We start from the raw sequence: 15,944 nt of genomic DNA, 5'->3' as shown, positions 1-15,944 counted from the left end.
CTGTGTGTTTCAGTGCAAAAGCAAAAGCACTTTATTTGGCCTTCCAGAAGTAGATGCATTTAGGAATCTTTAAGATCACTTACAACAGAACAGCAATGCATTTTATGGACGTTTCGTGAACGTCCATAAAATGAATGAGGAGGATGAGGAGATGAGGAGGTCATTCTGACTTTGCTATGACAATCTGGCACTTCTGAATCAGTGACTGTAAGTATGTTTTGTTATTAGTTTGAGTATTTGCTATTGACTGTTCAAATGCAGAGTTTTGCGCATTGTGTGTGTGTGTGTGTGTGTGTGTGTGTGTGTGTTTGAGAGAGAGAGAGAGAGAGCGAGAGAGAGAGCGAGAGACAGGGTCAGGTCACAGTCGAGTCAGCTGTCTTAACCGTGGCTTGTGTACTGCACACACATACCAGCTTCATCACTGTGTCTTCATCACTGTGTCTGTCACGCGACTCTGTTCCCCTTTCGGGCTCTGTCTTTACATTTATTTTGAAAGATGAAGCTGGCGATTATGGTAAGGGGCGTTAAAATTCCGACGAGTGCTTGTGGTGTTCGGCCAATCACAATGCACTGGGTCAGCTGGCCAATCAGAGCAGACTGCGCTTGTCGGAAGGAGGGACTTTGTAGAAAACGAAGCGTTTGAGAGAGGCGGGGCATAGAGAACCTACAATAGTGTAGTGTAGTGTTTTTTGAACATTAAAGCATGTCAACATATTCCGTTACACCAAATACACAAAATAATGATCTTTAAAAAAGCATCATATGACCCCTTTAAGAGTAGAATGTTGCATGTGTGTTTAATTAATTATTAATTTAACCAATGTTTAAATCATTAACTGTATCAAAATGAATCATTGTTCAAACATTTGCAATTAGCCTACTGTACGAATAAAAACAATAAAACAACATAATTACATAAACAGAGAAGGTGAATTAAGGTACGCCTATACAAAGTAGTATGGGTGCTCCGATTGATCGGCTACCGATCACTATCGGCCTATAATCATGTTGGGATGATTGATCGGTGGTCTCTAAAAAGCCAGATCTCAAAAAAACGATCTCAAGCTGATAACGTTGCCATGAAAGGTTTGGCACGACATGCAGCGGCACCGTCTCAGTCTCTGTCCAGCGCGGGTGAAATGACTATAATGCTGAAGGTGAGGTACTCGCCTGATATTTCTTCATTAAATAATTAATTTATGGTCAAAAGGTCAAAAATTAAACGTGTTTATGGATGAATCTTTCACAAAATAGATATCAGAATCAGGAAATCAAGAATCATACTTCATGTTTCAGAATACGTCTTAATAAGACCATTTCCTACATTGAGCTCCCCAAATATCACAGCAGGATCTGTATCATGGGAATATGAAATGATTTCCTCTCCCATGATACTAAAGCAGGAAGTAATTCTTCCACAACAGACAACTGAAATAAAATGCCACAGATTGAATTCTATTATACAGAAAGCTCTAACACAACTACTGCACAAGAGAGACAGATACAGCCTAGCACAGAAAAGACCAAATACTGAAGATCACCTGCACAAACAGTGAAGACATTTACCACATCACCATCCTGAGCCAACAACAGTAGAGAGGCACTGACCTGAGAACAGACCAAAGTCCAAAAATATCAAGGATCGATGGATGTACACTTGATGATCAGAGTTACAGAAAATGTTCTGCAATAGCAACAGACCAGAGCACTTGAGATAAAGGTCTGAAAGCGCCTCCCTCCATCTGTACAACAGAATGGTGGAGGGGCCAAACAGCACTGAACAAAGTTAGTTTTTCATTCCCTCACACTGAAAGTATGAAGTGAAAGCCTGCACCCTCCCACCCTTTCCAAATATTCTTCAACTTCCTTATTCCTGCTCCCACATTTCAACAGCACTTAGATTGACCTCAGATTCTCTCTGGGCGTCTACGAAGCGCCAGAATAACAGCAGACGATGCCGCGCTAACTGATACAGCCTGTTCTTCCAGCAGATTACCACAAGAATGCTTCCCAGTGTTTCTGCGGCAGAAGTCCCTGCAAAAGCACAGGGCCGGTACGCATTTGTGTGTGTGTTGACCTCCAGAAGGATCTGTGTGCAGATATCTGAGGCTGTACGGTTGTTTGTGCTGCTTTATCCTGAGATGAGGTGGAGGCTGTAAAGGGCTCAGCCTTGAGCAGAAGGGCAGGCCGGTGAAATATGAGGCTGATGAGCAACGACTCAGACTCGCTAGAGTCAGCCAACACACACACAGCATCTCTCTCCTCCAGTCAGATCTCGGCCGGGTCAGTAGATTAGCAGGGTGTGTGCTGATCAATTCAATCCCAGCAGCGCAGATCAATCGTCAGACTGATGAATGCTGAAACACTCTGAACACAAACAAGTGTCAATGACACTTTCAGGATTCCCTTCTTGTGCTTTCCATAATGTCTCCAGATCTCATTCATGTACTATGATATGTGCTCATAAGATTATATCTAGCTAGATATTTACATATTCTGAAATATGAATGGTGATTTGAGCAAAATTCACCACCACTTTGTCAGGGTCTTGCTTTAATAAATCAATAAGGTGTTCTTTGTGGCTACTAGACCGTTGCTATGTAGTTACAACAGGGTTCAGAGTGGTTTTTCGGACATTGATATGCAGCTACTAGGGTTTTGGGTGGTTGCTAGGGCTTTGCTATGTGATTATTAAGCTCTTCTGAGTGTTTTTAGGGTATTGATAACAGTTGCTATGATTCTGGGCGGTTGCTAAGTTGTTGTTACTGTATGTGATTACTGAGGTGTTCTGAGTGTTTTTTAAGACATTGATATGCAGTTGCTAGGGTTCTGAGTGGTTGCTAGGGTGTTGCTATGTGATTACTGAGGTGTTCTGATTGGTTTTTAAGACATTGGGTGTGTCCCAATCAGCTCCCTAGCTCCTGAGCTCGTGAATCAGTAGATCGTGTACACGAATTCGGGCACTGGTAAGTTCCCTGACTCACTGCACATTCGGACAGTGATCACTCGAATTCCAGTGACATGATTACGTACCGCGTCAACGGACAACATAGTAGAACCTCATCACTGGAATTAATAAACAACAGGCAGGACCAATCAAATTTTTATATTATTTTTTATTCTCTTTAAACACCTCGTTTTGTTATGTTCTTACAACATTTCAGCCAGATATCAATTATAAATGTTAATTAAATGTGTTCAATTCCTGTCTAGCGATGTGTGTTTATGTTGAAATATACTAAAAAATGGTTTGTCTTTTTAAATCTTCTATCGCGTGTCATTATATTTATCGAGTTGGCTCGTGCGGTTTATGTTTCACGCTTCAGAAATGTGACTTTATTTCTGGTAAGGGAGCATAGTGAGCGCCAATGCTCCCTAGTTTTTGCGGTGCATTGTGGGAGTTTTCAGGGAGCGAACTGTGCACTGGAAAGATTTCGCAATTGAGACAGCCCTTAAAATGGCCGACTCCCTGTCACTATGTGGGAAGATTTGCATAACGCCGCCCCGTTCACGCAAAGAAAGAAGGCATAACTTTTATTCTCGCTGTAGTATTGTTGCCGCCGCCGCCATGTCGTGAAGATGCTGTGTGTTTCGTTGTGAAAGCAAAACTATTTTGTTTGGTCTTCCAAAAGAGGACGATATCTGCTTCGTCATGCCTGGAGCTAATCCGTGCTGCTCGCTGAGGAAATACTACAACTTCGCGCTGTGGATCGCCGGATCAGCTTTCACCATGGACGAAGCAGAGTCCCGCCCGGGGTCGTCACATGTGGTTGCCGCAAGCATCACAATATGGTAAGGGACGTAACATTTCCGTCACATGCTTGAGGTATTCGGCCAATCACAACGCACTGGATAGCTGGCCAATCAGATCACACCTCGCTTTTCAGACCGATGAGCTTTGTAAAAATCGACACGTTTCAGAAAGGCGGGGCATAGAGGAGAAACAATAATGTACAGTATGTGGAAAATAATGTGTTTTTTTAACCTTAAACTGCATAAACACATTTCATTACACCAAATACACAAAATAATGTTCTTTTTTAGCAGCATCATATGACCCCTTTAAAGACATTGATATGCAGTTGCTAGGGTTCTGAGTGGTGGCTAGGCTGTTACTATTGTGATTACTAAGTTCTGAGTGGTTTTTAGGACACTGCTATACAGTTGCTTGGGTTCTAGGCAGTTGCTAGGGTGTTGTGGGCAGCTTCTGGAGTGTTGTTAGGCAGATAAGTTATTCTGAATGGTTTCTGAAGGGCACAATGTGGTTCCTAAGGTGTCCTGAGCAGTTTTTAGCGCATCCCTATCTGGGTGCTGGTGGTTTCTAGTTGTACGTCTGAACCCACTAAGATAAGTCTATAAAAAGGTTTTGTTTTTTCATTCTCCAGATGAAAATTGTAATTAAAATGCCTTAGTCTAAAAGGCATTTTTTAGACTAAGCACTCTAATTAAAAGTCTTAGTGAACCTTAGTGAAACATATCACATGATTTGAGGAATCCTGTCTGTAGCACAGTGGTCCCCAAACTGGGTCCCACAAAAAGTTTGTTGTTTTCAGTATTTTAAATATTGAAATATACATTTAAGTTATCCAAATTCACACCATATCAGTTAATTCAATCAGAATGTTTCCCCAAGTTGAGGATGACAGATGCATTCACTGTACTAACTGCACTTTGAGTTGGAAAATGTGGAAGAGCGCATTCATGTACAGTACCAGCCTTCAGTTCATTCAGGTACTCCACTACAATATTACAGAAGAGTTCTGCTTGAAACATCACATTTTGGGGATTTTTTTTTGCAGTTTGCATGCAACATGCAATAAGAGGCTGATGTAGTAAATGTAGTATGTAGTGACAAAATTAAGAGACCCTCACCCATACCCCCAACAAAACTGACCACAATGGATGAAGAAGACACTTCTTGACAAATGAAGGGTCGTTAAATGAAACAGGTCTGTGTGTGGGACAGTGAGACAGACGCCTGGCACCGGGCCGCTGGTGCTGACTCACACCTCCAGCACTGGCACAAACCCAGAGCGCTGCTGAGAGCCACTTCCTCTAGAGCAGCTGAGGGCCCATGACGCCCCATCACATGACATCAGCACCTGCCACACACACTGTTTACCTCCGCGTGCGTGACCATGTGGAAGTAAAGGGTGACACCTCACAGAGCAGAAGAACTGAACACTGCTTTAATCAGCATTACTGAGAACAGGGCTTATGGTCTGGGGACAAGCGCTGATGAATATAAATAGCATGATGACTTAGAAAAGCAATTCATTTCCTCCCAAACAGCCCAATTTCACAAATACACCATTACTTATGCAGAGTAAATACTAACATTAACTGCATGTTTGTGCATTTAGAGCTCTCAGAGAAATACTGCAATCTATAAAATCCTGATGGAAGGCTAGACAGTCTGTAGCAGACAACATCACATTAATGATGAAGCTGCTTGCAAAAATGACATCATTAAAAACTAGCAAAAGAAAGTTTATCAAGACTTTATCATGTTTTGAATGTTGGTTTGACAAAGCCTTACCTGAGTTTAAAACAGCATATTAAGATGTTGTTTAGAACAAACCCTTGCGCTCATATTTACTGTTGTTCGACAAATTTTTCTCCATTGTGAAATGTTATTTTAATAAGATTCTGTGTAATGGAAAATTTTGTGTGAGGCTGAAAGGTTTTGCAATGGTTTTAAGTTGGTTATAAACATTTTTCCCGCTGACCAGCAGAAGGCTGCTTAGTTTGAAAGTGACTTCTGTGTGAGCTGTGCTTCATAGATATAATATTGACAATAGACAAAGTACCTTTTTTGTTGACGAAATTTCACAGAATTCGTGTGAACAACTTGAGCCCTATGCAGAATTTGAGGAGCCAGTCAATTCCTATTGAAATGACTGGATTTTTCCCACCAAAATTTGCTGTAAATGTGACAGCACCTTATTTGTGACCCTGGAGCACAAAAGCAGTCTTAAGTCGCTGGGGTATATTTGTAGCAATAGCCAGAAATACATTGTATGGGTCAAAATTATTGATATTGCTTTTATGCCAAAAATCATAGTAAAGATCATGTTCCATGAGGATATTTTGTACATTTCCTACCATAAATATATCAAAACTTAATTTTTGATTAGTAATATGCATTGCTAAGAACTTCATTTGGACAACTTTGGACAATTTTCTCAGTATTTAGATTATGTTGCACCCTCAGATTCCAGATTTTCAAATAGTTGTATCTCGACCAAATATTGTCCTATCCTAACAAACCATACATCAATGGAAATATTATTTATTCAGCTTTCAGCTGATGTATAAATCTCAATTTCGAGAAATTGACCCTTATGACTGGTTTTGTGGTCCAGGGTCACATATGTCTTTTATCAAAGTTTTTGCTAACATGACCACACCTTTACCCTAATACAAGCAATTTCCTGATCGTTTTTACTCCCTTTATTATAAAATCAAATAGCCTGCATTTGCGCTCAAGATAGGAAATTGTTAGTATACAACAATAAATTAACAGTGTATACAGGTAAAGGTTTCAATGATATTCATTATAACATATACAGTTATTATCATTCATGATGTGCTTCAGGATCAGCCCACTGGAGTCATGAGGGAGGGGAGACTCACACAAAGACAGGAAAGCTTCAACCTTTCAGCAGTAGAGGACATTCACAGCGGACAGATGCGGGAGCTGCTGCAGTCTCACACACACACACACACACACGTGTGTGCCGGGAGCAGCTGCCACGGCGTCTGAGAAGCGTGTCATGCAATACAAAGGTCAAGACTTACTGAACGGACGCTTGCTCGGCGTCGGACAGGCCCAGCTGGGAAAAGCAGCCGGACACTACGGAGCCCATGAGAGTCGGTCGGTGGTGCGTGTGGACGAAGTCCTGATGCTCGGCTCTGACCTACATGGAGACGGCGCGAGCGGTTCCCTGCAGGCTGCTAGGACACGGTGCTCTGTTTGTGCTTATTCATTACTGTAGCAAGTCTCATCACTACAGCCGCTGCGCTCAACTCCGGCGTCTCGCTCCGGCTGAGCAGGCAGACGGGTGGAGGGGGGGCAGGGCCGAACGGTGTGTGAATGGAGCGACAGAGCGATGTGCTTTATTTACATCCATCATGCTCTGGGGCACGAGGCTGCGCTGGGGCTATAAATAACAGCAGGGCTGAAGGCTCTGATGATGAGGAAATGTAGCATGATTTCTGACGAGTGTGCGGGTGAGGATGCATGTTTACTGATCGCTATTGTTATGCTGTGGTAGACGGTTTTTCTCTCGGTGCATGTTGGACTCAAATGTGACCCTGAAACACAAAAGCAGTCTTAAGTCGCTGGGGTATATTTGCAGCAATAGCCAACAATACATTGTATGGGTCAAAATTATCAATTTTTCTTTTATGCCAAAAATCATTAGGATATTAAGTAAAGATCATGTTCCATGAAGATATTTTATAAATTTCCTACCATAAATATATCAAAACTTAATTTTTGATTAGTAATATGCATTGCTAAGAACTTCATTTGGACAAATTTAAAGGCGATTTTCCAAATATTTAGATTTTTTTGCACCCTCAGATTCCAGATTTTCAAATAGTTGTATCTCGACCAAATATTGTTTAACAAATTGACCCTTATGACTGGTTTTGTGGTCCAGGGTCACAAATGTGTTTTACAAATTATATTATATCCATACATAAGCACTGGTTCACCAAATTCTACACATGAGAGGTTGAGTGAATGCAGTCAACAGCAGGTTTAATAAAGTGCTTAATAAGCTCAAAGCTGCATTCACTCATCTATAAAACACAAGAGCTCCTTCAAACCTGTGCAGTTTGAACTCGGCTGATCTGTGTCTCATTAGTCTTCTGAGTGCTTCATCTTCTTCTGTACACACAGATCAGTTATTTACAGGAATCTCAACTGTATTGTACAAAATATTAATTCCAAACCCATAAAAACTGAATCCACTTCAAACCCACATGGTGTTAACAGAATTAGTACAGTGCGACGTAACTGTTAATGCAGTGGTGTCACTCTCTTTTGGAAACTATCTTCTAGAAAATGACATATCAGTTCATGTCTTGACTCATTCTGATGCCAGTTTTTCTCCAAACCATCATTTCTCCCATCAGCCCTGCAGTCTCAGTGTAGGGTTGTGACGTTGAGGAAATTTTCCCAACGGTTAATCGACGTGTGACAACACCGGTAATAACGGTATCACCGCGGGGGCGGGGCGTTCCCTCTTTTACTCGCTTTCCTTCGTTTTTAAATAGCTTGTAAAAGCGGTGTGCCCATTTTACTTTCACTTTCAAATAGCGGCAATTCGGAGTAAAGCAATTGTTCGTTTTTAGTTCGTTTGAATTTCCCCTCTTTTCCTCACTTTCCTTCACTTTTAAATAGCTTAAAAGCGCTGTGCGTATTTTACTTTCACTTTTGAATTAGTGGCAATTCGGCGTCAATTGCTTGAATGCAACAACAAAATACAACGTCAAACTCACTTTAGCCTATATATATAAAACATAGAACTTTTATTAACAAAACAAATACACCATGCTATAGGGCAGGCTATGCCTTATATAAAATAACAAATAACTTACATAAAGTTTAATAGGTATACAAAACTGGAAATAAGTAAACATGTATAATATATAACCAAATAAATAAGAAATGTAGAACGTTTATTAGCAAAACGAATGTCAAATAAAATAAATAAATGACAGTTTAAATAAAGTAAAAATCGGCAAACAATGTGGAACCAATTAAATAAGAAACAAATGTTTAAAAAAACTTCCAAAATAACTTAGATAAATGGCAAAAGTCAACAGGCTTTTCAAAATCCAAAATACTGCCAAATATGCGCTTTTGCATTTCGTTTCGAAACTAAATCATCCGCGATCGTCTTGTCTGTCTCACCTCACTCTTCTTGTCTGTCTCACCTCACTCTTCTCGTCTGTCTCACCTCCCTCTTCTCGTCTGTCTCACCTCACTCTTCTCGTCTGTCTCACCTCCCTCTTCTCGTCTGTCTCACCTCACTCTTCTCGTCTGTCTCACCTCCCTCTTCTCGTCTGTCTCACCTCACTCTTCTCGTCTGTCTCACCTCCCTCTTCTCGTCTGTCTCACCTCACTCTTCTCGTCTGTCTCACCTCCCTCTTCTCGTCTGTCTCACCTCACTCTTCTCGTCTGTCTCACCTCCCTCTTCTCGTCTGTCTCACCTCACTCTTCTCGTCTGTCTCACCTCAATCTTCTCGACTGTCTCACCTCACTCTTCTCGTCTGTCTCACCTCACTCTTCTCGTCTGTCTCACCTCACCTCTCTCTTCTCGTCTGTCTCACCTCACCTCTCTCTTCTCGTCTGTCTCACCTCACCTCTCTCTTCTCGTCTGTCTCACCTCACCTCTCTCTTCTCGTCTGTCTCACCTCACCTCTCTCTTCTCGTCTGTCTCACCTCACCTCTCTCTTCTCGTCTGTCTCACCTCACCTCTCTCTTCTCGTCTGTCTCACCTCACCTCTCTCTTCTCGTCTGTCTCACCTCACCTCTCTCTTCTCGTCTGTCTCACCTCACCTCTCTCTTCTCGTCTGTCTCACCTCACCTCTCTCTTCTCGTCTGTCTCACCTCACCTCTCTCTTCTCGTCTGTCTCACCTCACCTCTCTCTTCTCGTCTGTCTCACCTCACCTCTCTCTTCTCGTCTGTCTCACCTCACCTCTCTCTTCTCGTCTGTCTCACCTCACCTCTCTCTTCTCGTCTGTCTCACCTCACCTCTCTCTTCTCGTCTGTCTCACCTCACCTCTCTCTTCTCGTCTGTCTCACCTCACCTCTCTCTTCTCGTCTGTCTCACCTCACCTCTCTCTTCTCGTCTGTCTCACCTCACCTCTCTCTTCTCGTCTGTCTCACCTCACCTCTCTCTTCTCGTCTGTCTCACCTCACCTCTCTCTTCTCGTCTGTCTCACCTCACCTCTCTCTTCTCGTCTGTCTCACCTCACCTCTCTCTTCTCGTCTGTCTCACCTCACCTCTCTCTTCTCGTCTGTCTCACCTCACCTCTCTCTTCTCGTCTGTCTCACCTCACCTCTCTCTTCTCGTCTGTCTCACCTCACCTCTCTCTTCTCGTCTGTCTCACCTCACCTCTCTCTTCTCGTCTGTCTCACCTCACCTCTCTCTTCTCGTCTGTCTCACCTCACCTCTCTCTTCTCGTCTGTCTCACCTCACCTCTCTCTTCTCGTCTGTCTCACCTCACCTCTCTCTTCTCGTCTGTCTCACCTCACCTCTCTCTTCTCGTCTGTCTCACCTCACCTCTCTCTTCTCGTCTGTCTCACCTCACCTCTCTCTTCTCGTCTGTCTCACCTCACCTCTCTCTTCTCGTCTGTCTCACCTCACCTCTCTCTTCTCGTCTGTCTCACCTCACCTCTCTCTTCTCGTCTGTCTCACCTCACCTCTCTCTTCTCGTCTGTCTCACCTCACCTCTCTCTTCTCGTCTGTCTCACCTCACCTCTCTCTTCTCGTCTGTCTCACCTCACCTCTCTCTTCTCGTCTGTCTCACCTCACCTCTCTCTTCTCGTCTGTCTCACCTCACCTCTCTCTTCTCGTCTGTCTCACCTCACCTCTCTCTTCTCGTCTGTCTCACCTCACCTCTCTCTTCTCGTCTGTCTCACCTCACCTCTCTCTTCTCGTCTGTCTCACCTCACCTCTCTCTTCTCGTCTGTCTCACCTCACCTCTCTCTTCTCGTCTGTCTCACCTCACCTCTCTCTTCTCGTCTGTCTCACCTCACCTCTCTCTTCTCGTCTGTCTCACCTCACCTCTCTCTTCTCGTCTGTCTCACCTCACCTCTCTCTTCTCGTCTGTCTCACCTCACCTCTCTCTTCTCGTCTGTCTCACCTCACCTCTCTCTTCTCGTCTGTCTCACCTCACCTCTCTCTTCTCGTCTGTCTCACCTCACCTCTCTCTTCTCGTCTGTCTCACCTCACCTCTCTCTTCTCGTCTGTCTCACCTCACCTCTCTCTTCTCGTCTGTCTCACCTCACCTCTCTCTTCTCGTCTGTCTCACCTCACCTCTCTCTTCTCGTCTGTCTCACCTCACCTCTCTCTTCTCGTCTGTCTCACCTCACCTCTCTCTTCTCGTCTGTCTCACCTCACCTCTCTCTTCTCGTCTGTCTCACCTCACCTCTCTCTTCTCGTCTGTCTCACCTCACCTCTCTCTTCTCGTCTGTCTCACCTCACCTCTCTCTTCTCGTCTGTCTCACCTCACCTCTCTCTTCTCGTCTGTCTCACCTCACCTCTCTCTTCTCGTCTGTCTCACCTCACCTCTCTCTTCTCGTCTGTCTCACCTCACCTCTCTCTTCTCGTCTGTCTCACCTCACCTCTCTCTTCTCGTCTGTCTCACCTCACCTCTCTCTTCTCGTCTGTCTCACCTCACCTCTCTCTTCTCGTCTGTCTCACCTCACCTCTCTCTTCTCGTCTGTCTCACCTCACCTCTCTCTTCTCGTCTGTCTCACCTCACCTCTCTCTTCTCGTCTGTCTCACCTCACCTCTCTCTTCTCGTCTGTCTCACCTCACCTCTCTCTTCTCGTCTGTCTCACCTCACCTCTCTCTTCTCGTCTGTCTCACCTCACCTCTCTCTTCTCGTCTGTCTCACCTCACCTCTCTCTTCTCGTCTGTCTCACCTCACCTCTCTCTTCTCGTCTGTCTCACCTCACCTCTCTCTTCTCGTCTGTCTCACCTCACCTCTCTCTTCTCGTCTGTCTCACCTCACCTCTCTCTTCTCGTCTGTCTCACCTCACCTCTCTCTTCTCGTCTGTCTCACCTCACCTCTCTCTTCTCGTCTGTCTCACCTCACCTCTCTCTTCTCGTCTGTCTCACCTCACCTCTCTCTTCTCGTCTGTCTCACCTCACCTCTCTCTTCTCGTCTGTCTCACCTCACCTCTCTCTTCTCGTCTGTCTCACCTCACCTCACTCTTCTTGTCTGTCTCGCCTCACTCTTCTCATCTGTCTCGCCTCACTCTTATTGTCTGTCTCACCTCACTCTTCTTGTCAGTCAGCTCGACTCACTCTCCTCGCTGGAGAAATGAAATCTGATCTGTGATGCGACTGTCGTTCGGCACGCTGCATTGAGCAGCCGCGTTCAGTTTTTAATTGTAATGTCTGTTCTTTTACTGAACTAAATTATTTTTATTACTATAAAAAATCTAAACGACGGTGGGGGTCGGTGCCGCGGTGGGCAAGTGACGTAACCAGTGTTATGGCTTAACACCGATATCACCGTCAGCACCGTCTATCGCGGCAAGCCTATCTCAGGGTAGTGAGATGTTTAAAAGTAACATCAACAGCAAAAAAAAAATAGGTTCTTCTGATTTTTATCAAGCTTATTTTGCGATAATGACCTGGTGATTGTACATTATTCCTCTGATTTTTATCATATTGATGCATAAAAAAAATACACTACCATTCAAAAGTATGGGAAAAAAACACTGAAGAAAATGTATCACGGTTTCAGAAAAATATAAAGCAGCACAACTGTTTTCAACATTGACAATACTCAGAAATGTTTCTTGAGCAGCAAATCAGCATATTAGAATGATTTCTGAAGATCATGTGACACTGAAGACTGGAGTAATGATGCTGAAAATACAGCTTTGATCACAGAAATAAATGACATTTTAAAATATATTCACATTGATAACAGTTAACATTCAAAAGCTTGAAAACCCTTATTTATCTCTTGTTGCTAATTTTACTTATGTTCAAACCAGCAAATACCAAACAGCTTAAATCACCGGGATCCACAAGACATCAAAACATTACTATCATTTGTGAGTTCAGCAGTGTATTTAAATGCATTTGTCTTTGCAGTGTTTATATGGCCACAGAGGAAGTATAATCAGGTATAAAATGAGCTTCAATGACGATAAGCACAAAATCATGAAAGTGTTCTGAAACTGTGAACAGCAAATCAATATGAAAGTATCAACATCAGCAAAATTAAAAATAGTTTTGCTGTACTGCCATAACTAGATCTACTACTTTCTGTTTTAGTTAATATGACAAATTATTATTACAGTTGATTTTTATTGGAAATAATAAGTAATTTAAGGATGGTGGTTTTCAAAATAATCACTAGAATAAACACTGTCCCGCTGTCAGTGTGAAAACCCCTTAACACTGATTTTTCACTCATTGACACATCTGGTTAGCACAGTGTTTATTCTGTTTATTCCAATTCCTATTATTAATAAATAAGTAAAGATAAATAATAATAAATTATTAATAAATTAGTTTAAAAAAAAAAACTTTTAATCAAACACTGATGTCACTAACAGAGGAATTTGGTGTTTGCTGGCGTTTATGGACCACCCTTAAGAAGACCCCTTATCCTTTTTATAGTTTTATATTTAACATTATATATTTTTTTTTTCTTTACCTCATCTGACCTTTGTGACACCACATTCTGAATGAGTCTGATGTCTTTCAGGCACGTTTAGAATCAACACCATGACAGGCACACAAAAATTACAATTCTGTCATCATTTACTCACCCTCAAGATGTTGTAAAAAACTATGGATACGGTCAACTGTCTGATTACCAACAATCTTCAAAATATCTTCTGAAGAAAGAAACTCAGAACAAGCAGAGGGTGAGTAAATGATGAATTGTCATTTTTGAGTGAACGGTCCCTTTAACATCAACTCTTATTTATGAATTACAGTCAATGTCCAAATATCTTGGAATCCAGAATTATTTTTATAGTTATTATAGTTACTATTCATATTTTTAATAGCTTTTAAATGTCAATATAGTTTTTATTCATTTATATTGTTATTTTATTTTACTTTTATTTGTAGTTGTTTTAGTACGTCATCAACTAAATAAACTAAATGAAAATTATGTTGAAAATGAATTGAAAATGTTTCCTTGGCGACTAGCCTAAATAAAATAAGTTTAAGTTTGATATTTTATTTCAGCTTATGTTTATTTTATTTCATGTAACAAAAATATTTTAGGTTTAGTTAACAATTATAACCCTGGTCTGAACTTGTAAGTGCAATGGAAAAGACTTTTCAGCAGAGGGCGCCACATAATCAACTCAAGCCTCCACGTTTTCTCCAGTACACAAGCTCTTCAGCACAACAACAATAACAAAACAATGCTCAGTGCTGAGAATGATTGCAACACTGCATGCAATACATGAAAAAAGTCAAAGAGTTGTCGGCCATTCTTTCAGTATTTTTATACATTGAACTGCATGGTCTTACCTTAAACAGCCCTGCAGCCAGTCTCTGGGGTCCTTGTCGTTTAAACCGTTTGCTAGAGCTGCTCCCGCATCCTCGCAGCCCGCTGAGAGAAACGAAGAGGTCACCTCCAGAGCTGCCCTGCCGCTCTCCTCTGTGGCGGTGACGCTCAGCACCTCAGCGTCCGAGCTCAGGAACAGACTTCTGTCCTTGAGTCGCTGCTGAATCATGGGAGTGAGGGGGATGTCGAAGGCAAACGAGGCTCCTGGAGCGCTGTGAGAGCTGGGTTCAGGTGCAGGGTTGGACAGCGAGTCCATGCTACTGTAGAGAGTCCCCTGCAGACGCTCCGACTCCAGGATGATCTCAAACTGGCAGCTGAAGACATCTGTGGCGTCACTCTCACCTGCAGCAGGACTCCTGAAACAGGCAGAAATACAAACACATCTCAATAGCAGCACACAGCAAAGTGTGACACTAAACAGGAAGATGTAAACAAAAGTTGACTTGTGTTTACATTTCCTATTTGAGGAGTGTGTTTAAAGTCCTTTTCCATAGATACAACTCAAGCATTTACTACTACATATGTGACCCTCTTAAGTCGCTGGGGTATATTTGTAGCAATAGCCAAAAGTACACTGTATGGGTCAAAATTATAGATTTTTCTTTTATGCCAAAAATCATTAGGACATTAAGTAAAGATCATGTTCCATGAAGATATTTTGTAAATTTCCTACCATAAATATATAAAAACTTAATTTTTGATTAGTAATATGCATTGCTAAGAACTTCATTTGGACAACTTTAAAGATGATTTTCTCAATATTTAGATTTTTTTGCACCCTCAGATTCCAGATTTTCAAATAGTTGTATCTCGGCCAAATATTGTCCGATCCTAACAAACCATACATCAATGGAAAGCTTATTTATTCAGCTTTCAGATGATGTATACATCTCAATTTCAGAAAATTGACCCTTATGACTGGTTTTGTGGTCCAGGGTCACAAATGTTAATTTGTCAATTTAAGCCATAATCTCACAAAATCACATCTGAAAATGAAACGAATAAGACAAATTATATTTGCATAAAAACAATAAAGCCTTTTTAGGACCATTCATTTATGAATTAATCACATTTCCTCTCAAACCATTGTTTCCATAACGCATTCAAACTTTTGAGGTTTTAGTAAGTGTCATTATTATTACAATTTTTATTACTGGAATTGTACAATCAAATAGTGTCATGACATAAAAACTTAACTAAGTACTTTACATATGTATTTATTTATTTATTTATTCATTTATTGTATTACTAAAGCAATAAGCCCAAGAAGTTGAAGCGAAGTCGACGTGAAGCGGCGTGCCTAAAACCCCCTTAGCTGTTATAAATTCACTGTAAACCATGGCTTCACGGGGATTATTGCTTTTATAAAACGGTTATTCCATAGACGTCGTAAGGTTTCACAAAATAAAACAGAGCAAATAAGGTGTAATGATAATAAAAACAGTATTCTTCCACCAAACAATGTAGTTCCTCAGAAACAGCTGTGTTACAACAAAGTGGTGGCCGAGCAACACACAGAAGTAAACAAAGGCGTGTGTTTGTAGAGTAATTTACAACAGCTTCGAACGTGGCTCAGCCAATCAGAATCAAGGACCGGAACTCTCCGGTTTATAATACTATTTTTGACTGGGTTATAGTATAATGAAAATGT

The 15,944-nt window shown here is 41.8% G+C and overlaps 1 protein-coding gene across 2 annotated transcripts in view; it reads right to left on the bottom strand.

The window, feature by feature from the left end:
* Nucleotides 1-15,944, bottom strand: part of LOC107564111 (PH and SEC7 domain-containing protein 3-like) — a 117,232-nt gene that overhangs the window by 71,189 nt on the left and 30,099 nt on the right. For both annotated transcript variants that reach the window (XM_016249107.1, XM_016249108.1), the window contains exon 4: nucleotides 14,257-14,649. In XM_016249107.1, the coding sequence (XP_016104593.1) occupies nucleotides 14,257-14,649 (393 nt within the window). The remainder of the gene's footprint in view (nucleotides 1-14,256; nucleotides 14,650-15,944) is intronic.

Source organism: Sinocyclocheilus grahami, unplaced genomic scaffold (genome assembly GCF_001515645.1).
Source record: "Sinocyclocheilus grahami isolate Dianchi unplaced genomic scaffold, SAMN03320097.WGS_v1.1 scaffold911.1, whole genome shotgun sequence".
NCBI classification, from domain to species: Eukaryota; Metazoa; Chordata; class Actinopteri; order Cypriniformes; family Cyprinidae; genus Sinocyclocheilus; species Sinocyclocheilus grahami.
The sequence above is the reverse complement of the archived record's forward strand: the minus strand, read 5'-3'. Positions and strand labels throughout refer to the sequence as shown.